The following is a 22,099-nucleotide window of genomic DNA, read 5'->3' as shown; positions in this document are numbered from 1 at the left end:
TTTATATGTTTAATCTTCCTTTTAAACGGTGATGTAGGACCAGATGTACTTTTCACACTGAAGATGGCGGCCACAATGATGTTGGAAGTACACTGCGTCGTGGCGGTAGTGGGTGAGCGGGGGGATGAATGCATAATTAGAATGTTTGAGAATAGGTTGAGGTTGTAACTACTGGCTAACTACTGTTATGGTAGATCGTCATGCCCTCCTTCACCTCCCCCACCTCACCCTCACCTCCCCCCCTCCTCACCACACCTTTAGCATCTCAACTTCTACTACAGCACCGAAATAAATACAAAGTTAGACAATGAGATCCTCGACCAAGGAAATAGTGAGAGACTTTTGAGATAGAGTGTGTGTGTGTGTGTGTCAACATTCACCTCAGCTTCACCCTGTCTGCCACTCATTGTTCCTCCATTCCTTTATATTCCGCCCGAGTTTCGTCTCATTTTAATATTTTTTGTTGTAGTTGTGGTATTGTGGTTTTAGGTGTCATAATACGCCTGGGGTATTATTCACACTATTTGGGGTCAGGAGTTGTGTGGGGACGGCGGGAGTCTGATCTTGTTTGGGGAGGTGAGGAAAGACGGAGTGTTTACGAAGTCTTATTATCCATTTATATTAATGAGTTTAATTACTGGGACTTGGATATTCTCCCTTTACAGAAAGATTGACTTATCTTGTAAACATTAATAGGTTCGTAGTCCCTATACCACCTCACTTGAAGCTCTTAATAACACTGTAATTCTATCTTTGATGGTATCGTTTTATGATGGGTAGTGGTGTTACGGTGATATGTGGAGTGCGTATATATTACAGGAGGTCAAGTTATATACTACAGTGGATGATATTACAGTTGAGATTAAAGTTATGAAAGCCAGTGAGCCATTGCCTAAAGTCAGCCAGCCATCATCTAAGCCATTACATCAGCCATCTCCTTAGCCATTTCATAGACAGTTGATAAAGAATATAATAGATTTAAAAGACTTCAACATCATGCAGGTGGAAACAACATTGAATTTACGGCGGTGAGGGGTGAGAAGAGGGGGTGGGGGGCTTGGCTCTCACTCCTGGTTTTGTTTATGTTTTGACACGTGGTGAGGGGAGGGGTTGACCACTAAGTACTCTGAACTACACTGGTTGATGGTCACGTGATGTCTTTATCTTGTGACCTCCCTCAGTGACCTCCCTCCTTCCCTCCCTCTCTCCCTCATTGACCTTCAAGCTTCCTCCCTCCCTCTCCCTTGGTGACCTTCTAAATCCCTCCCTCCCTCCCTCCAGTGACTCCCTCCCTCCAGTGACCCCTTCCCTCCCTCCCTCCAGTGACCCCTTCCCTCCCTCCCCCCTCTAGTGACCCCTTCCTAGGTCGGGATGCCGCTGCCTTCCTGTCCTCCCCCACCAGGCCGCCGCTGCACTGATCAATACTCTCTCTCTCTCTCCTCTCTCTCTCTCTCTCTCTCTCCTCCCACGCTCACCCCATATTCTTCCTCTCCCTCCTCGCTGGTCACTCTCACTCACGCCTCTCTCTCGTATATGGTGATGGTGGTAGTTGTTAGTAGCCGTGATGGTGAATGGTGGTTGTTATAGCAGGTGGTAGTGATGGTTGTGGTTGTTATAGCAGATAGTGGTAGGCGGGAAAGACCAGGTAACGAGGTTGTTTAAGAAGGAAAGCTGTTAGATCAGTTTCCCAAATTGGCTTACAAAGAGTCGGGAATATTTATAGCTCAAGTTTGAATATAAAGTAGGATATATTTTATAGCTCCTGTGGGATATATTTTTTAGCTACTGTAGGATATATTTTATAGCTCCTGTGGGATATATTTTTTAGCTTCTGTGAATGTATGAATGCATGGAGAGAGAGAGAGAGAGAGAGCTCATTTAATATTACCCAGAGCCTTAACAAGTAATCGCCTACCTGCAAGAGTGACAAAAAATTAATGTTAACGTTTATTGGTAAGACTATCATCACATTAATTTCTCTCTCTCCCTCCATGCCAACAAATAGCTGTGAGGTTCCTAAAAGGCTAATTTATTTTCCCAATTGCTTTGCTTTCACACACTAGTACTGGACGACGCTCTTTCCTGCATAACCAATTTTAATTAATCCCGAGTTCATTTTACCAACCAACCATCAGTATTTCTAGAGCCTCAAGTGGACTCAAATTTCGTATTAAATGTTTCCATCCCAGAACTGCAGTCTTCTTTTCTGTAAGTCTTTAATCTTAATATTTTGTTAACTCGGTGATTTTATAAGATTAAACTCGTTTTTTGTTTACTAAATAATGTACAAAAAGGGAAACATAAGATGGCCAATGTTAGAAGAATACACCAACCTAACTACTCAACAATTATTATTATTTTTTCTTTGTTCTTATACAATCCAAACCTAACTTAACCTTACGTAATCGAGTAATTCCAGGGTAATTTTGGTTAGGATAAAATTAATTACTTTATACCTCCTGGAAAAAGAAATTTGGACTATTTGACGTTCTTGTTCGTTGAAATCTTTTAACAACGGCCATGTGACACCTGTTTACCTGACGTTGATGAACAGGTGGTGAAATGGCTCTCAGGTAATGCTTGTGTTTCTCCACCAAGGAATTATGTTTATTTAGTTATTTTGCTCTTATATACATACATAGGTAGTACATATATGAACGAAGTTGATGTAGACATAATTATTACGAGGTATACAGGTGAACCAATAAGGCTGCCGTCAGTATATGCATTGGCAGGTGTGTTTAATAAGTGATCGTGTATGCCGTTCCCCCAGGCTACCAGTGGAATGTTTTAATAAATTTTTATATTAAACTCTCATAGCAAGGCAAGTCTAAAGGTTTTGGAGTGGTTGATTTGATTTGATTCAATGGCGTCTGGTATATGAATATCCCTGGAAAATATATAACCTGACATATTCTAACCTAACCTAACACACTTTAATAACCTAACACACTTTAACAACCTAACACACTTTAATAACCTAACACACTTTAATAACCTTACACACTTTAATAACCTAACCTAATCTAACTTAACATAATGTACCCTAACCTGACCTAACTTATCTTGGGGTGCATAATCTTCATGTGATCCAAGTAATAATTTTGTAGCCGTATTTAATTATATTTACCTACCGAGTGCTTCAGTTACGGAGTTTATCAATTGGTTTGTTTCTTACAGGATCTGGCAAGTCATACACCATGATGGGAGCGGCGGACAGCAAGGGCCTCATCCCCCGCCTCTGTGACACACTGTTTGAGAGAATTGCCGCCAACGCAAGCTGCCAGAACTCACACAAGGTTGAGGTGTCCTTTATGGAGATCTACAATGAAAAGGTAGTTTGCATTGTCAACGTTACGAGTATTGGTGGCTGGCTTAATGGACCCCCACAGCTAATTGGCCCAAGCTTAAGAGAGATATTTTTACAGTCAAACTTGTTCTGTTAATGCTATAGAAAGAACTTTTTTCATAAATTTAAGTAATGGAAGAGTTAAAGGAATAACTTATGCCCCAAAGATATAAGAACCAATTTTGGACATAACACCAGTAAAGTTCTTCAAGTCAACATTTGTTTAACTAAAGATCTTCCATATCAGAATAACAATGATAAAAAAACCAGCTAAATTTGATATTATAGTATAATGTATAGTATAATGTCACCTTCTTGCTGATGATGTGAGAGGATAAATGTCTTCACTGATCTTTTATCACAAATGTTCATCCATTTGATCAAGAAGAGAGAGATCATTGATCAGTTACATAACTATTTGTTGAAGGATGTGTCACTTAGCCAATAGCCAACCATGAGTGTGTGGTCTTTGTAAAATCACACACACTTTAGTCTCTCGGTAAAGGATTTCTTTTGCCAGCCTTTATTTCTGCCTGGTTGAGTCTCCCAGTTCACACAATAAAGAATGGACAGGTTGGGAAGTCTTCTCCCTGGTTGTGGAGTGATGAAGATGTAACCCAAAACTGCCTACCTCATAAAATTCTCTGCTCAGTGAGAGGAATGTGAATGGACCTCTCAACAACCTGAGTTTGTGGCTTGTTATCTGTAGCTGAGGTTATCTGAGCTAAAATCCTTACACTTATTTTCTCTAATGCCTCAAGTTTTAACACCTAAGACTTGAGGTGTTGTCTGTCACTATCTTTAAAGTGTACAGAAACATGGATTAACAAAATAAGAATAGTAAAGTACAGTATCGTCCTTGGCTGTAAAGTGTATGTAATGATTGATGTTACTCTTACAATTAGTGTAGTTTTGTTGAATACCGTGTTCTTACATTAATAACCTTTTAAAGGTCTTATATACATTATTATAAAAGTCTTATAGAAGCATTGTCTTCATTCTTATTGTAAACGCCTTAGTTAAGGACGTTCAGGTGACGGGCAAGTCGAAGGGAATGATTGAACCCGTCTTTTGACGCATTCAACATTTATTGATGTGGTCAAAACCTGCAGACAACAAGGCGTTCATTAGTATTACATGGTGATCTATCTGATACATAATTAATTAGTCTCACACAATTTATCTTAATTATAATTGATTATTGAGCATAATGACATGATACAAAGTTCATAACTCTATTAATTTTAGCTACAGTTCACTCCGCATTGTCTTATTGCTCCAGGTAGGGCAGGAACGAGTAGGCATAATTAGTCCACAATATTTAAGTACTGAGGGGTATGTCATCACTTTGGCTGTACTTACAAGTGTGGGTCAATGCAAACCAGTATGGTGTTCCAAGGGAAGATACTGCAGTACTGTGTAAATTGTTGCAGCACAAAACTCGGCTAGGATTGGGAGTTGTTGTTCACCACTGCTAGCAGAGGGCTGGCCCTCACAGCATCACTTGAGGGGGCAATCTCCTAGAGTCCAGGCGGCCACACCGCCTTTTAAACCATACATTTAGCAGAATCATGACCTCTTGTCCGTAAACACCGCCCACCCCCTCATCTTTGTTCGGGTAAGGCAGCAAGACGCCAGTACTCACACTCCAGCACTGACGCCAGCGGCGATAACACTCCCGGTGGTAAACACCCTCACCCCACCCCTCTCCAGCCGCCACATCTGGAGGGGTAACAGGTCGCGTGGTGGGGGGGGGGGCACGTGGTCGCAGGCTGAGAGATCTAATGTTTTGTTCGGGCAAGGCAGCAAAAAGTCAGCACTGACGTCAGTAGCCAGCGGCGATAACACTTATCATCATTAACATATAATTTTTTTGCTGTAAAATATCAGTGACGACAAACCTTCCCTCCTCACAGGTACATGACTTGTTAGATCCCAAAGGCTCAAGACAGACCCTGAAGGTGCGAGAACACAACATTTTGGGTCCTTACGTGGATGGTCTCTCACTCCTGGCCGTGTCCGCATATGAAGTAAGACATTGTATAACTTTTATTTAGTACTAAAGGTCAGATGATATTACTTAATTGAGAGGATTACTTACTGATGATGATACACAGCACAAGAGGCAAAATGCATGACTAAATTCACCTTATGCCGAGTTGTAGTAAATTTTTTTATCCAATTTATTTTTATTGGCATAAAAGATGTTGAACTTACATTACAAGTGTAAAAAATTTTGCATCACTTTGTTGGGTGTTATTTATGATAATTGTGTTTTTCAAATAGGAAATAGAACAGTTAATTGAAGAAGGAAACAAAGCGAGGACAGTAGCGGCTACCAACATGAACAGCGAGTCTTCACGATCTCACGCGGTGTTTACGGTCGTCCTCACTCAGACGGTAACAGACATTGCCTCTGGGGTGTCTGGAGAAAAGGTGAGTTGATGTTATGATGAATTATTATAAGTCAGATATTATTCTTTACTGTTAATACTTCGACAGTAAAATTTTATCCTGGGAAAAATCTTGTTATTGTGTAATATAAGGACAGTCATAAGCAGTACCATATATTTTTTTTTACTTTCTCCTTCATTTTTATTATTTGTTCATGTTTTGGCTGGTGCTGTGTAGGACTTGAAATGTAATCCAAAACAGTTTCCTGTGGTTGTGTGATGGTGCCTCTATGGCCCTGAAACATGTGTAAAATTAGCAGACAATGACGTATAGAGTCACTCGCACCGAAGCAGGTTGAGTGACTTATCGATTCAAATGAGTTACCTTGTATGATTGGTGTGCTTACCTGCTATAAATGGGTACCTAACTTCACAAGCTGGGGAAGTGAAGGTAGTTGAGTGCAGTAACGGCCTCCTTCCACACTGTCCCTAATGGGCGGTCTATCTTATGGGACCACTTTCACTGTTATTAATGTTTTGGTTATTATTATTACTTGCAGGTGTCCAAGATGTCCCTGGTAGATCTAGCTGGGTCAGAAAGAGCCGTTAAAACAGGAGCAGTGGGAGAGAGATTAAAGGAGGGTTCCAATATTAATAAGTGAGTCTTACATCTTATAAGCAACTGATGTTTCCTGTAATATTTCACGTCTGGTTTAGGTCACTGTTTTCCTTATACTGTATTGTACCATTTTAAGTCACTGAAAATATTGTACCCTTTAAAGTCACTGACTCCTTATGCCATTTTAGGTCACTGACAACCTTGGGCTTAGTAATATCCAAGTTGGCAGACCAAGCGGTGGGGAAAGGAAGAGGCAAAGGGGATAACTTTGTGCCGTACAGAGACTCGGTCCTCACCTGGCTCCTCAAGGTAACTATATCGACTCGTTTAAAATCGTTGATTGTAAATATTTTCGGGGATCGCCACACAAAGGGAGTACAGTTAAACCTCTATTTAACAGACTACAGTATTTGGAAAGGAAAGTCCATTATATCAATGGTCCTTTAGATGTGAAATCCCCTCATCTAACTGATTATATGGAGAAAAGTCTGTTATAGGGAGGTTTCACTGTAGTTGCATGCAGGTCTGCCATGTTTGAATGAATGTTTTTTGTCTTGGTAAAACATTCTTCCCTGCCACATAGCAAAATTCAAAACTCGGGGAAATTTAGTCTTCTCACGTACATCTTATATTTGGTAATTTTCAATATAGCTTCATGAATGATGATAAAGAAGAGACAGAACAGTGTAGTAGAATGAGAAGTATACTTGAGAGTTTGTGTTGGTGATATCGAGCAGTAAGTTTTATATTATGTTTCAATTTACAGGACAACCTTGGAGGAAATAGTCGCACAGTCATGGTGGCCACAGTGTCTCCTTCAGCTGATAACTTTGAGGAGACGTTGTCCACACTGCGGTATGCTGACCGAGCGAAAAGAATCGTCAATCACGCTGTCGTCAATGAAGATCCCAATGCTAAAATTATTCGAGAATTGCGTGAAGAAGTTGAGACTTTACGGATACAGCTCCATGTATGTTGGTGACCTGTTCTGTTCTTACAACTTATTAAAGTATCACAAATTCATTAATAGTTTACATGCATTTGACTGTACAGTAGTATGTATATCTTTCCATTTCTGGCAAAGAGGATAAATGTAAAACCGTAATGAGATGGCATTTCAAAAAAACTAAAGGGAAAATTTTCTTTAGTACATTAGTAGATGTTATAATAGGAGGACAGGTAGCTAGTAATTGCAGTTATAATAGCAGTAACTCAAGTAGTATTTGTATCATAAAAATTTGACCAAATTTTTCTGAAAATATCAGGGATGAATACCATTAACTCATGTGTATATTTGTAAAAGTATAAGTGGTTTCCCTTATTCACAGATTTTCTTACATGGGCACTGTTTTTCTTCACATGTGTTATTACTCTTAAAACAAATTGACACTCACCTTTTCTTCTTTTTCCCCAAGTCACTAAAACAAATGACGAGAGATGGCCCAGCATCCCTTCAAGAGGAGGAGAGCCTCAATGAGAAGCTACATGAAAGTGAAAAGCTCATCACAAATCTGTCAGAAACTTGGGAGAATAAACTTAAGAAAACTGGTGAGATGAATTTACAATTGTTGTTGATTAATGATCAGTGTTGAGTGTACTAGTAGGAGTTTAGCTGCATCAGACACCACAGAATACTCTACCTGATTCCTTTACTGTGAGACTTGTATGACCAGCCTACACTAACTCAATCAATGATCATGCTTGTTCATTTGTCTCCTTGTTGTAAAGTGATAGTAGTAATAGGAGGAGGTGTAGTATGTGCATTTTAGTCTTTCTCACAGATGAACTAGTGCCACCAATATCTTCATTCTTGTATCTGTAACTCTCTTGAGTTCAAATGCTTGGGATCTGTGCTGTAAGATCTTGATTTTCAGTAATCCAATCCAGTCTATCATTTTCCTCCATTCCCGTTTAGTTGTATTTAATACCCAACTCATTGCAAGTTCCTTTTAGATAAACTTCATCATCATTCATCTCTTTCTTTCCTTGAACTCTTTGTGTCTGGTGTTCTCTTCCCTGTCATTACTTTCCATCATTCTACAACCTTCAAATCTTTAAATACAACACATTTACTCACCTCTTATTACACAACTGATATATATTTGTCTTTCGTTATCCATGAAGGAGCACTCATGTGTACTGCATCTAGTTCAACTGAGTTATAAGAAAATAATAGTAGCCATCAAACATTCATTTCTTAAGGCGTTGCTGATGCACTTACAAGTAGGGACACAGTAACCTATTTTGTAATAGTTTAGCTGTGTACAAGTAAATTCATTTCTGCTAACATGTGTTCTGTATTTTATGTCTTCAGAACGTGTCCAGCAGGAGAGACAACAGACCCTGGAGAAGATGGGGATCAGCGTACAAGCGTCGGGCATTAGTGTGGAGAAAAATAAATATTATCTTGTGAACCTAAATGCTGATCCGTCTCTGAATGAGATGCTCGTTTATTACTTAAAGGTATTTAATTTGCCTTTTTTATTATAATATTTTATATCGGGTTGTTCTATTGAGCATCTGTGAAGAACTTAATATATTCCTCTGTATTTAAAATGTATGAAATTATGTCTGCATCTGTTTACTGCATAGTTTACCCTCTGATGGTTCATGACGTGTTGTTTTATTGTTTCATATCATCTCCTCAACTTGCTTTTCACCTTTTAACTTTCAATAGATTCAAGACTGTATTAGATTCAATTTTGATTTTAATGTTTATTTCAACAAGTGTTTGCTTGGGACTGTTATGAGTGTTGCTATGTTTTTATTAACCTGGTTACATAAAGGTAAACTTTTGATTCATTTTTGTGTTCCTCAGGAACGCACACTTGTAGGGCGACCAGATGCTGGCAGTGAACCAAACGATATTCAGCTCTCAGGTGTGGGGATTGAAACTCATCACAGTGTACTCTTGATACAGGACACTGACCTCTTCATTGAACCTTACCCAAATGCTCGAACGTGTGTTAATGGCTCTCAGGTACAGCTTGATCTTCTCTTTCTTTTTTATTATATATATATATATTACTCGATTTTCTTATAATATTTAGAGATACTTGTAGCTGACACTTATTAATTAGAAAAACAAACAAACTAGTATAGTACTGTATATATTTTTCACCCCTGCAAGCTCCCTCATGGAACAGTCCAGGGTGGTGAGGATTAAAAACAGTATAAACTCTCCTCGCTTCCTGTCATTCACTCTCTCTTCTGTAGTTTATCCAAGTTATTCACAAAACACTTATCACAAAATCTCTTCTCATTTAGGTGACGGAGAAACTGCAGTTGCGGCACGGTGACAGAATACTCTGGGGCTTCAACTATTTCTATCGTGTAAACTGTCCCAAAACCAGCACTAGTGAGTATAATATTTCTCATCTTCATTATAAGTGAATAAATTTTCCACTGTTGTAAAATAAATGTTAAACTTTGTCTATGAAAACTACAGTGGCTTCTGTTATTCTTATGAACTTAAATTGTTATAAAAGTTTACATTAATTTCTCTTTTGTGAGAGTGTGTATAACGTAGTGATAGGGATATATTTACAGGTGTTAATATAGTATTTACCAGGTAGTTATTGGCAGTGATATAATTCAGGTGGTAATATATCTCATTACTGATTAAGTGACACATTTCACGTGTAAATGTAAATAGTTACTGACGTAGTGGATATATATTTCAGGTGGTAATAACTCGGAGCCTCAGACGCCAGCTCAACCCATCGATTACAACTTTGCTCGGGAAGAACTAATGTTAAAGGAACTGAGTAATGACCCCATCCAGGCAGCCATACAGAACCTAGAGCGGCAGCATGAAGAAGATAAGCAGAGTAGGTGTATAATATTTTTCATCAGTTTGATTTTATTATTTACTGTTTTATTTAATCTGCATTTATAGCTTTTCCATTATTGGGTTGTGTGTTGTTTATTGTATCGGTTAAGAACATGAAGTTAGGTTAGGTTAGGAGTATTTCTCATGTGTTGTTTTAGTCTCTTCCTGTCTCGGGCAACTCTTCCACCCATACCAGTCATACTCCATCTTCTGAGGTTATTCCCTGTCCCTTAATTCTTCCCATACGAAATTGTAATAGAAGTCAAGATAGAGAAGTCATTGTTGACTATATGGAGACCGGAGACAACTCGAGCTTAAAAGTTTCTGTGTTTTTGTTATTGCGAATCATTTACTTTAAACTTAGAAATTTGGACATTAGAAATACTCAATCAGTAAATTTCAGAAAGATATATTTCAAGAGTAATAATGTAATGTCCGTGATCTGTACTTTAGTGTTTTTTTTTTTTTTTAGTGGCTTTGGAAAAACAGCGTCAAGAATACGAGAAGCAGTTCCAGCAGTTACGAAATATTTTATCTCCCACTACACCTTATGCCCCTTATATGCCGTTTGATCCATTAAGAGGTACAAAAATGACTCCTTCTACTCCCACGTCCCAACTACGAATAGAAAAATGGGCGCAAGAGAGGTACGTACGTCTTAAGGCACTCTTTGTTGATGTATTCTTTGTGTATGTTAAGGACGTAAGAGAAAGGGAAATAGTACTAAGAAATTTGTGTGTCAAGGCAATACAGAAAAAATATTTAAAACAGAAAATTACAAGAAAAACAAATGAAAGTTGTCAGCATAGATGAATGTTTCCCCTTTTGGCTGTGACTCACAAAATGTACTTAATCTTCAATATGTGTAGCCTATTCATCAACACACGCTACACAAATTGTCTTGCTGAAAGAAGAGATTAAAAATGATAATGTGGTATTCATAGTAAATTCAGTAATGATCAAATGCACAGAATTTGAGAATCATCATCTTTACTGGTGGGAGTAACTGATTAACATTGGCTTCCTTGAAGAGTAAGTCTGAATGACAGTACTGGTACGTAATGTTTAGGGCTGCCAGTCTAAGAGAGACAAATTCAGTCTCTTGTCCAGGCAGAGTTGGTTGGATGCTAAATGCTGTACAGTAGTTTATACAGTACTAAACCAATCAGTCACCACATCATTGCCCCAGGCTAAGCTAACCTATCTTATTGAAGAAACATTGCCACTGTACAGTATAAATTATGAGGACTTGCAAAACAATATTAACATTTTCACAACAAAGACAAGAGATTTAACATTTTAATAGACTTTGTACTTTATAATTAAACCCATACCTGCCTTTTTACAACCTTTTGAAATAAAGAAGCAGTGGCTATTACATTTAAAACGATGAAAAGAAAATTAAAAAGAAAGCAGGTTTACATTCTAAATTATTGAAGTAAACCTGTTTGGTGTTTGAAGAAAGTTACAACTGTGGGTGAGTTTATGAAATCTTTCTTGGCATTACTGCATGATTACCGATTATTTTTAAAGCTGTGTCAAACAAACGCTGTGAGACATATAAGGATGACGACCAACGTATCCAGTAGAGAGCACTAAGCATGAAGCAGTCGGCCTCCTATCTGCATGTTGATGCTTGTACAGTTATGATTTTCATTATACTTAGATATGTTTATTCTCTACTTTTGCTTTAATATTTATGACTTGTAGTTCAGCTTTTGTTCTTTTCATATTTTCACTGCATATTTCTCCCTATGTGCCATGGTCAACCTAAGCTTAGATAATTACCTAAAGTGCACCTGATCTGTTTAGAATATTTCTTGCTCTTATTTCTAAAACACAGTGACAATCTTTTTTTATTGATGTATTGCTTTAGTTCATGATGGATGTCAGTTCTTTGGTAACTTCCTCCCTGCTGTATTGTCTTGTATTGATACTGGATGTGTACATTAATTCTCTCTATTACACTCCAGAGAGGACATGCTCGAGCACAGTTCTCTTTTATACCCTGGCAGAGAGGACATGTTCCGACGCAGTTTGGCGCAGCTAAGGCAAGACATTATGAAGGCGAACACCCTCGTGCGCGAGGCAAACATTTTTGCTGACGAAATGGGCAAACAGACAACCTTTGGGGTGACCTTGCAGATTCCTCCTCAGAACCTGTCCCCTAACAGGAAGAGGTCTGCATTTGTGAGTGAACCAGCAATTCTAGTCAAGAGGAAAGGAAAACTAAACCAGGTACAGTACGTTTATGTTCTGTTGAAAGATATTAGCCATAATCCAACATAGTAGAGTGTTTAATGTAGGTGTTAGGACTGAATGTATTCATTTCAATAGTGTGAAAAAGAATGTTGGACCTTAACCTCTCTAAGATACTATGTAATTCTTCATTCTTTGAGGTTTGGGTCACTGTGGCCACCATGTTGTGTTAGGATATAGAACTTGGCTAATAGACAGATTGATAAATCAGATAGGTATTGCTGATAGAAGCAGATGGTTGATATGGATAGAAATAGCCGATTGATAAGTAGAAGTAATCTGTGCCAATAAAAGCTGACAAATAGATAGAATTATATAAAACAGTTGATAGCTAGATTGGTCAATTATATTAAGAGGTTTGGACAGGAAGAAATTTATATTGTACCAGAAGGTGAAGAAGTTATTCAAGTTGCAGTTACATAAAGTTATTGGCTGTTGGTGACAATGGTAACCCCAGTAATACAAGTGTAGTAATCAACACACTTTTGTTTTATTTGCAGGTTTGGTCGATGGAAAAGTTAGAACACAAGTTGATCGTCATGCGGGAGATGTATGACGAGCAGCATAATAACCCACTAATTACCCGTCCAGAGGCTGATCCATTTTACGAGAATCAGGAAAATCACAACCTTATTGGAGTAGCCAACATTTTCCTCGACTGTCTTTTTCACGATGTACGGCTCAACTACCATGTCCCCATTATTTCTCAACAGGGAGAAGTGGCCGGCAGATTGCAGGTAATTTGACCATTAACTAAATTTTTTTAACTACTGTAATTAAAAAAAAAAGATGAAATTGTTTGTATATATGCACTTGTCATAGCTGTTTCAGGAGAGGTGTTACTGTAGTCTGAGTAATGTTTTGTCTGCTTCCAGGTTGAAATTATTCGTATAGCTGGTCAGTTTCCACAAGAGAGATTTGCAGACACACTTTCTGAATCTTCTGGTGATTCTGCTCAGAGTAGGGAGGAAGATGATGTCCAGAATAGCACAGTGTCTGTTAGAGTGAGTATTATGTCTGTATGTTTATCCTGTTTTTCTTTTCTGTTTCTTCATTTGTTATTAGCTGTATTATCCCTTCCTTTTTATATTTATTGGCATCTCTTTTTTTTTTCTCTTCCGTCTAAATGTTTCTAACCCTAGTAGTGAAGATGCATCATAAATCCCTACATAATAAGGGTTAGTGGTTAAAGTATACTGTATCTTGAACAAAATAATATTACACCTACTCCACAATCGGTATATTAAACTGCCAAATATTTGTACTAACTGCCTAGCACAAACTAGCAAATTATTCATGTATCATTGAACTGTTCTTCTCAGGTTTGTATTAAGCAGGCTGCTGGGCTCCCTCCATCTCTCTCCCACTTTGTCTTCTGTCAGTACCAGTTCTGGGGTCAGACAGAGGGTGAAGTTGTAGCTCCAGTTGTTAATAATGAATTTCCAGCAGCTCCAACATCCAAAGATTCCATGACATTTAAGGTAATAACTGAAGATTTATGCTCTTTGATATTTTTCTATTCTATTCATGCATGATACAGTATTGTAGCTCACTTAGATTAACTAGAACACTGATATGGGATAATGTTACTTCAGCAACAACAGCATATTTTTTTTTTACATTTTGAATTCATATTTTGTCACATGCTGAAATTTATGTAGACTTTAGAAATCTTGTTTAATCCAAAAATTTAAGGTGATGATTCTATGGCCCCTCTTGACAGTCATTTAGTCATGTCACTGAATATTAAGTTGATTGTTATCATTGTAGGACATTTTTTCATGTAATTGTAGCCTTTTGAAGAATAGTAAGTTTATACAGCTGTTATATAATGCTTCAGTGGTCAGTGCATGTGGGTAGAGTGTCTTTGGTTGAATATAGGAGATTATTAACTTATTAAATGTATATAAAAATTTGTGTTTATATTAATTCCTGGTATGATGTTTTATGTTTTTTAGTTTGAGCACTTGAAAGACTACACCGTGTTAGTAACTGAAGACTTCTTAGAACACTGTGCAGACGGTGCGCTCTCCATTGAGGTGTGGGGCCACAGATCTGCGGGTTTTGGTGTTGCTCGGATGGGCTGGGAAGTTGACCAGCAGTTAGCCAAAGCAAGATCCCTTGTTGATAGGTAAGAGATGTATTAAAGGTCCTTGTTTATTAATATCTCTGTAGATTGTATATGTAGTTGTCAGCTGCCCAGTTGTGTATCTTTCTTTTAATGGAAATAAATTAGTCTTTAACAATAGTGCTTGTAAACAATTAAAATAAGGAAATATTTTTTATTTTAGTAATTTATAAAGTTTATGTTAGATAAGTGGAATGTAAACAAACTACAATAACATGTACCGTCAGATGGAATGAGCTGACTCGTAAGGTTGAACTGTGGGTGGAGATACAGGAACTGGGAGAGTGTGGGGAATATGTGTCCGTGGAAGTGTCTCCTCAAAAAGACGTCTTAACGGGCGGTGTGTATCAGCTGCGCCAAGGTCAACAACGACGTATTGTATGTAGAGTTAAGCCCGTGTCAAACTCTGGCACTCTTCCACTTATTTGTGAGGTAAGATTATATGCCACGTATGTTACCTTAGCGATTATTTGAGTTATGTAGTGAGATATATGTTATAATGTGAGGTATTTTATATATATTTTCTATTTCTGTAACTTGTGTATACATTCTATAATCATTAATGCAAAATTTTGTATCCTGGATAATATTTTAAATAATTAAGAAAAAAATTTTTCAGGCCATTACCAACATCAGCATCGGGTCAGTGTGTGGCCGGTTGAGGTGCCAGAGACAACTGGACTCGTACACAGAGGAAGACCTTAGTGTTCTCCGGGAGAGATGGAGTGAGGCTCTCAAGCGGAGAAGAATGTACCTTGATCAACAGGTACAATTTGTATGGATTATGAGTGTACTAATAATACACTATATGTAAATACTTACCAAGATAAATTTTGTTCATATAAAATAAAAACATTCAACATTTTCTTGTATTTATAGACCATAAATCATTGTTTCTTATGAACCTTTGAGAACGATAGATTCCTGGAGAGGTAATATGTATGTTCCTCACCTTAAAGTTCTCATTCCTATGTTCACACTTTTAACTTTCAGATCCAAAAAATCATCAATAAAGGTGACAAAAATGAACGTGATACAGAACGAGAGCAATCATTGGTCGACCAATGGGTGACCTTAACAGAAGAAAGGAATGCCGTCCTGGTCCCAGCTGCTGGGTCCAACATCCCTGGAGCTCCAGCTGATTGGGATCCACTGCCAGGAATGGAAGCTCATGTTCCAGTCCTGTTCTTGGACCTCAATGGTGAGAGAAATATGTTGTTATTCCCACATTACTGTATTTAGGAAGCAAGTGCACTTGTTCATCATTCTTTCTTATATAAATATATATATATATATATATATATATATATATATATATATATATATATATATATATATATATATATATATATATATATATATATATATATATATATATATATATATATATATATATATATATATATATATATATATATATATATATATATGTATTTTTATATAAATGATACTTAAGAACCATATAATTTTGGTTACTTGTAGATGTTCACTTGTCATTTTTTCTTTACTCTTGACCATTTCAGCTGATGACTTCTCAACACAAGGGTGTGGTGATAACCTGACCTTAGCTGGTAACAATGCCATAATCCCCAAGGAAAACTGCAATAAATTCTTCCAGCTTCCTATTGTCAAGTGTTTTGAAAAAGACGTTTGTGCGGTGGCCTCCTGGGACTCTTCCATCCACGACAACATGTACCTCAACAGACTCACTCCAAGTATGTCGGCACCTGTGTGTGTGTGTGTGTGTGTGCGTGCGTGCGTGCGTGCGTGCGTGCGTGCGTGCGTGCACCAGGGATGATATAAGTGATATTGAATTGCATTTTGGAACAGAAGACTTAATCGTTTCCAAGCAAATCTAAACTACATATACTGTAGGTTATGTGTAGCAGTTTTTGTGATTAATTTTTTTAGGATTTATGAAACTATAGTTGTTATTCTGTCTTGTTTTTCATGATGATTATATTCATATTTTATCCCTTATAAAGCCTTATTTAAAAAAAAAATCCCATTTGCAAAGTAATTTTATTACTACAGTATTATTAATATATCCCTTATAAAGATTTCCAAAACTGTTACAATTGCCTCTTCATACTGTACTTAAGAATGACTTTTTATAAGTTATACAAAAGAAGTGAAAACCAGTAATCAGATATTAAGATGGAATAATGTCAGGTTTGTCCTGCCTTACTAAGTTATGTAATTACCTGCACAAACAGCACACTTAGGTCAGCAACATCCTATCGTCTTGTCACTTACGCCACTGTGCCTTTTGTGTTTGCATCGTCCATACTCACTGCACATTATTGAATTACTACCAGCACCCTTCTTACAGACAGCAGCACATGACCATTTCCACCTACTGCTACAGGTCTTCACCCACACTACTGATCACCAGGTTCACTTGCATACCCTCTGATTCCATTCTATCCCTTCACTTACAGTATGTAAGCCTCAGTCTCTTAATTAATAACCTGTTTAAATCCTCTTTGGATATTCTGCCTGAAAAACATTTAGCAAAACCATATACAGTGGTCCCTCGATTAACGAATGGTTCAATTAACGAAATTTTGGTTAACGAATTAGCTCGCATAAGGATTTTCAGTTCCATTAACGAGCAAAACTTTGATTAACGACAGCCTTGCAAAAAATACGCCTTGGTGTGCGCATCAGCTGATCGGCCAGTCCGCCAATACAGTAATCGGTTTTATGTTTACATTTGTTTCCAGTGGAGTAAATTTAAAGAAAGTTGGTCTCTTGAATATTTTTGTATTTTTTATATTAAAATTATTGGTCATTCTGAAATTTAGTTAACATATTGATACAGTACAGTACAGTACAGTACAGGGAACAGTTTTTGTGCGCCCTTCAGCTGATTCAATCACCCACCAATGCTTCTTAGTTTAACTTTGTTTACAGTGAACTGAACATCGAGTTTGTTGGTCTCTTGAATATTTTTGCATTTTTACATTAAAGTTATTGGTCATTCTGAAATTTAGTTAACATATTGATAATATACAGTGCAGAAATTATTATGAAACATGAACAAGGCTTTAGAATCAATGCACTCTGTAAAGAATGTGGCATGTCATCATCGACTGCCTCTACAATCAGCTGTTTGATATGTAAACAAAGCTGCCAGGAATATGACATACACACCTCAAAGTAAGTTAAATGCAGTACAGTATTCTATTGTTTTTTATTTATTATTGTACAGTATACTGTACAGTACAGTACTGTATTTAGTTTATATTTAATGTTTTGTTAATTCTATTACTGGTATACAGTACTTGTATGTATAGTATACTTTTTCTGTGAGTTGGAACCAATTACCCAATATCCCATTAAAATAATAGATTCAGTTAACGAAATTTTCGGTTAACAACCGACTCTGTCGAACCAATTGTGTTCATTAATCGAGGGACCACTGTAATGAATAGTTAATTTTAAAAAGTCTTAACTATTTTTTTTTTCCAGATGATGAGAGAGTCTACCTGATCGTGAAAAGTGTGTTGAGACTCTCCCACCCAGCACCCATGGATCTGGTATTAAGGAAGCGACTTGCTGTTAATATTTATAAGAAGCAATCCTTAACCAGCAAGCTTGTCAAGTCTTTTATTGGCTCGGCTAATACCCTCTATGAAACAGGAATCATGTATGAAGTTGTATCAAACATTCCAAAGGTTAGTCAATGTTGTTCTGTTTTGTATTTTCCTCATTTCCTGTGATGTCAGTGTTGATCTATGTTGGTGTGGATTTTCCTTTATGTTGTTGGAATTTCTGGACTCGGGCCCCAAAGAATTGATTACAGTAGTAGTAATATCAGTGTATATTATCGTTACTTTCCTCACTTTCCCAACAACAGTTTCCCTGTAGACACTGCTGCAGTTTACAACATGACCAACACTTGTGTTATTGGCCTTTTTTTACTTTTTTTTACTTTTATCCTCTTCTCCACTGACCGTCATTATCTTTCAGGCAAGTGAAGAATTAGAGGAAAGAGAGTCTCTCGCTCAGATGGCTGCTAATGCCGATGATTCTCACGCTGAAGATGGAGAGACATATATCGGTAAGTGTTCTAATAGCACAGTTCCTTTCCAGCCTCTTACTGAAAATAACGAAGGAAAACGCATGTGTCAAATGTAACTTGAGTTATGCAATTGCATTCCCCGTACTTGTTATTGGTGCAGACCTTGTCTTTCACATTGTTAATGAGAATAGTTATAAAAATTTATGGCTGTTGGGGGCATCTATCCCCTCTGTGTGAAAAATTTGGGGTGATGGTTTGAGGGAATTTCATGAATCCATTAAGAGTTCCTTCATCAGTTGGTGTTAAGAATCTGTTGTGATGTGGGAGGTTTATGTGGCATTTCAACATCATAAGTGCACAGTACTTCATGAATCAGGCACCACAAAACATATGCTACTGACATATTTCCTGTAACATTATATCCATAGATCACAAATACATTTCAGAACGAGTCACTGGTATGGAACTTGTGTGAAAAAGGCACGATGTAGCCATTGTAGCTGAAGATGTGATAAGACAACCCTGAAGGCACTACAGTACCACTTAATTCTACCATATTAATATTATATTGCATGATGCTGTTACATACGACCACTTTAGCCACATGTTTTCTTTGACAGAAAAATATACAAAGGGCGTGACATCACTGGAGTCCATCTTAATGTTGGACAGGTTACGGCAGAATGTTGCCGTCAAGGAGTTGCTCCAGTCTGCTGGCCGTCCGCTCATGAGGAAGACTGCATCCGTCCCAAACTTTTCCTACGTGAGTACAGCGAGTGTTGTGATGGGAGGTAGTAGTTGGACTTGTACACTTAATAAGGTTGCTGTATTATTTTAACCTAGAAACTAAATAATAAAGAGGCTAAAATAACACATTAATGCAGTCTGTTTGTAAAGTCACCAAGCTGAAGTAAAAGTTAATTTCCTTGTATGTGTTGATGCAATGTATACAGCTGAACAGTAGTAGCCTTTCACTGATGAACTTTTGAACATTGGTGGATGAACAGTTAGTTACTCTTATGACACACATGAAGCACAAACATTAAAATATTTTGACATGTATTTGAAATCTTTAATTAATTAATAGAAAGTTTTGAAGAAGAAAAAGAGTATTCTTAATTAAGGTCTACTTTTTATCAGACTTACTAACATATTTTATTATGCTGTATGTTTTGATTATATATGTTCTCTAACTAGCCTTCAAAATTGATTAATTTGATTTTTATTAGACTGACTGTTGTAGGCCAAATTTTTCCTATGAGTTTGTCAGCCTGTTGTGTCACTCCTTCATTCTCTTGTTCAAGTGACATTACCTTGGCAACACAAAGCCAGGTCTACTCTTCTTGATTCATTCGCCAGTTCGTTAGCCAGAAGGAAAATTTACCGTACTTGCAAGTCGTCAATTCGCTTTTTCCAGTTTAATGTTTTGATTGTAGGAATAATTTTGTACTGGTTTATGTATGTGAGTGACTTATGGTACTTAGCATTCATATTCCATCTTTTTACCATAATTTAGTTACCAGATAGAGCATCGGGCCTCTGGTGAACTGGCAAATGGGTAGAGTGCGCCCCCTGCAAAAGCTTTTTCTGTTTTTGGTTACACAGTACTGTTATATGGCTTTCAAATTCAACAACATTGTGCATTACTGGAAGGAAGAGCATCACACCGTAAAAGGTCATTATAATTTGTTCGGTAGTTGCCATCGCTGCTCCATTGGAAGGGCTGTGTCTTGCATACGATAATATTCATTACCTTAACCGTTGCAGTTTTAGTTGGCCGCACAGTATGAACATTCTTGTTATCTTGAGCAGTGATTATAGACAAAGAAATAGGATAGTGTATCAAATGGCTCATTTCTATAGAGCTGAGGTTTTTGATTAGTCAGGAAGATGGTCTGGTTGACAGTACCAATAGTGTTACTTTTATAAGGATTATTTAAATAGAGTGAGTACACTTCAACAGAGTTCCATCACCTTTTATTCTCACTTCACCAAGTGGGAAGTTATGTTTACAGTAATTCCAGAGTTGTCACCCTTTTATATAGTTTATCAGTTCATAATTAAAGTGGTTAAATAATATTATGGGAAGGTAGTTAAGGCACCAATTGTACACCAAAAGATTTAATACTCCACCACCAATTAGAAGACTTTGTTACGGGTCAAGGTCATAGCAGGTCAAATGTCAAAACCCTCTCTAGAGCATAACTTGTATTAATACAGTTATGTTTTGATGGAATCGGCTTATTATATTGATCATCAGACGGTGAAGTGCAGCATACCAGATTCAAGTCCGTGTTAAAAGTTCAGTCGCAATTGACGATCAAAAACTAAACCCGAGTGTTGACCATAACTTTTGTATCAATGTAGAAATTTTGGTTAACTTTTCTTTGTCTGTGTATCACCAGTTGATAAAATACACACTACCTAGCTGAGTTTGTATGTCAGAAGCCATGATCAAAACTTAGCATGTCAGCATCTGGTCCATATTTAGAATTAATGAACTAAACAGAGAGGTACAGTATAATGTAACAAAATTGTACTCTTGTTTGTATTGTAGCTGCACTAATCTTAACATAATTTAAACCTTATTTGGGAAGACTCAGTTACCCTGGTGGATGATTGATCTTAAGTTCATCTCTCTATTTGTGCTGAGAGTTTGTTTAGGTATTTACCACATGTGTGTACTTGTGAAGACTCCCGCCTTCTCCCCTCCCTTCCTCTCCCCTCTTCTCCCTCCCTTCAGTGTTGTTATTTTGTTTTATTCATCCAGTCCTTTTTTGGATAAGTTTGGAGGGAGAGCACTTTATTTATTTATTTTTGTATCTTCCTACAAATGTTAACTAAAGCTCTTCACATATTTCACTCCTTCTTATGGGCTGTAATAGAAACAAAATGGGAATTGTTCTGAGGCAAATATACATTACATACCCCTGTGCTGCGACTCCTCTTTTGAATCATTGTGTTGGTAATGTAGACTAAACCAGTTCAAGAGAGAAGCAATTTCCTATTTATAATTTTGGTTATACGACTGGAGATAAGTTACTCCTGTGCCGGTGTCGTTATTTCTTTTAAACGTAGATTTATTGCAAAATATTAATCATATCAGTAAGGCAATGTTTGGTTCATTTATCCAAGGCAAAATATTCAGAAGGTAAGATAGAAAAGATTTTTTTTCAGTGCATTGTAAGATAAATAATTGGTTCACTTATTGCACTTGGGTCCATTTATAATACAGTATAAGGAGTGAGAGGTGTGGCTTTCTACCCTCTTGATATGGAAATAAATTTGCCTTTCCTTACTGTTTACCTCCTTTATTTATTTATTTATTTTATGTGGGCTTCTGTGGTATTTAATGTGACTTATTGTTTTGGGGTGATTATTTTTTATGAGTTTTAAGTGACTTTAATCCTTATATTTGAGTTATAAGTATGAACAGCTTACTTTTTTAATTCACAGATTCACGGTTTAACATTTTATTATAGAAATAAGCAA

At 37.2% G+C, this 22,099-nt stretch overlaps 1 protein-coding gene across 11 annotated transcripts in view; it reads left to right on the top strand.

The window, feature by feature from the left end:
• LOC121876094 (kinesin-like protein KIF13A) overlaps nt 1-22,099 on the top strand; it is a 52,871-nt gene that overhangs the window by 4,643 nt on the left and 26,129 nt on the right. For 9 of the 11 annotated variants that reach the window (XM_042381031.1, XM_042381029.1, XM_042381028.1 and 6 more), the window contains exons 2-25: nt 3,181-3,335; nt 5,266-5,379; nt 5,636-5,785; nt 6,303-6,400; nt 6,550-6,670; nt 7,128-7,331; nt 7,777-7,909; nt 8,676-8,824; nt 9,180-9,341; nt 9,629-9,719; nt 10,045-10,191; nt 10,666-10,840; nt 12,167-12,431; nt 12,953-13,189; nt 13,328-13,456; nt 13,775-13,933; nt 14,411-14,583; nt 14,808-15,012; nt 15,200-15,346; nt 15,574-15,781; nt 16,104-16,295; nt 18,055-18,260; nt 18,556-18,646; nt 19,228-19,370. In XM_042381031.1, the coding sequence (XP_042236965.1) occupies nt 3,201-3,335; nt 5,266-5,379; nt 5,636-5,785; nt 6,303-6,400; nt 6,550-6,670; nt 7,128-7,331; nt 7,777-7,909; nt 8,676-8,824; nt 9,180-9,341; nt 9,629-9,719; nt 10,045-10,191; nt 10,666-10,840; nt 12,167-12,431; nt 12,953-13,189; nt 13,328-13,456; nt 13,775-13,933; nt 14,411-14,583; nt 14,808-15,012; nt 15,200-15,346; nt 15,574-15,781; nt 16,104-16,295; nt 18,055-18,260; nt 18,556-18,646; nt 19,228-19,370 (3,834 nt within the window). In that variant the 5' untranslated portion in view covers nt 3,181-3,200. The remainder of the gene's footprint in view (nt 1-3,180; nt 3,336-5,265; nt 5,380-5,635; nt 5,786-6,302; nt 6,401-6,549; nt 6,671-7,127; nt 7,332-7,776; nt 7,910-8,675; nt 8,825-9,179; nt 9,342-9,628; nt 9,720-10,044; nt 10,192-10,665; nt 10,841-12,166; nt 12,432-12,952; nt 13,190-13,327; nt 13,457-13,774; nt 13,934-14,410; nt 14,584-14,807; nt 15,013-15,199; nt 15,347-15,573; nt 15,782-16,103; nt 16,296-18,054; nt 18,261-18,555; nt 18,647-19,227; nt 19,371-22,099) is intronic. The other 2 variants (XM_042381032.1, XM_042381030.1) reach the window with 1 other exon arrangement.

The sequence above is a fragment of the Homarus americanus genome, unplaced genomic scaffold (genome assembly GCF_018991925.1).
Source record: "Homarus americanus isolate GMGI-L3 unplaced genomic scaffold, GMGI_Hamer_2.0 scaffold34921, whole genome shotgun sequence".
Classification (NCBI taxonomy): domain Eukaryota; kingdom Metazoa; phylum Arthropoda; class Malacostraca; order Decapoda; family Nephropidae; genus Homarus; species Homarus americanus.
This window is presented reverse-complemented; position numbering and strand designations above follow the sequence as displayed.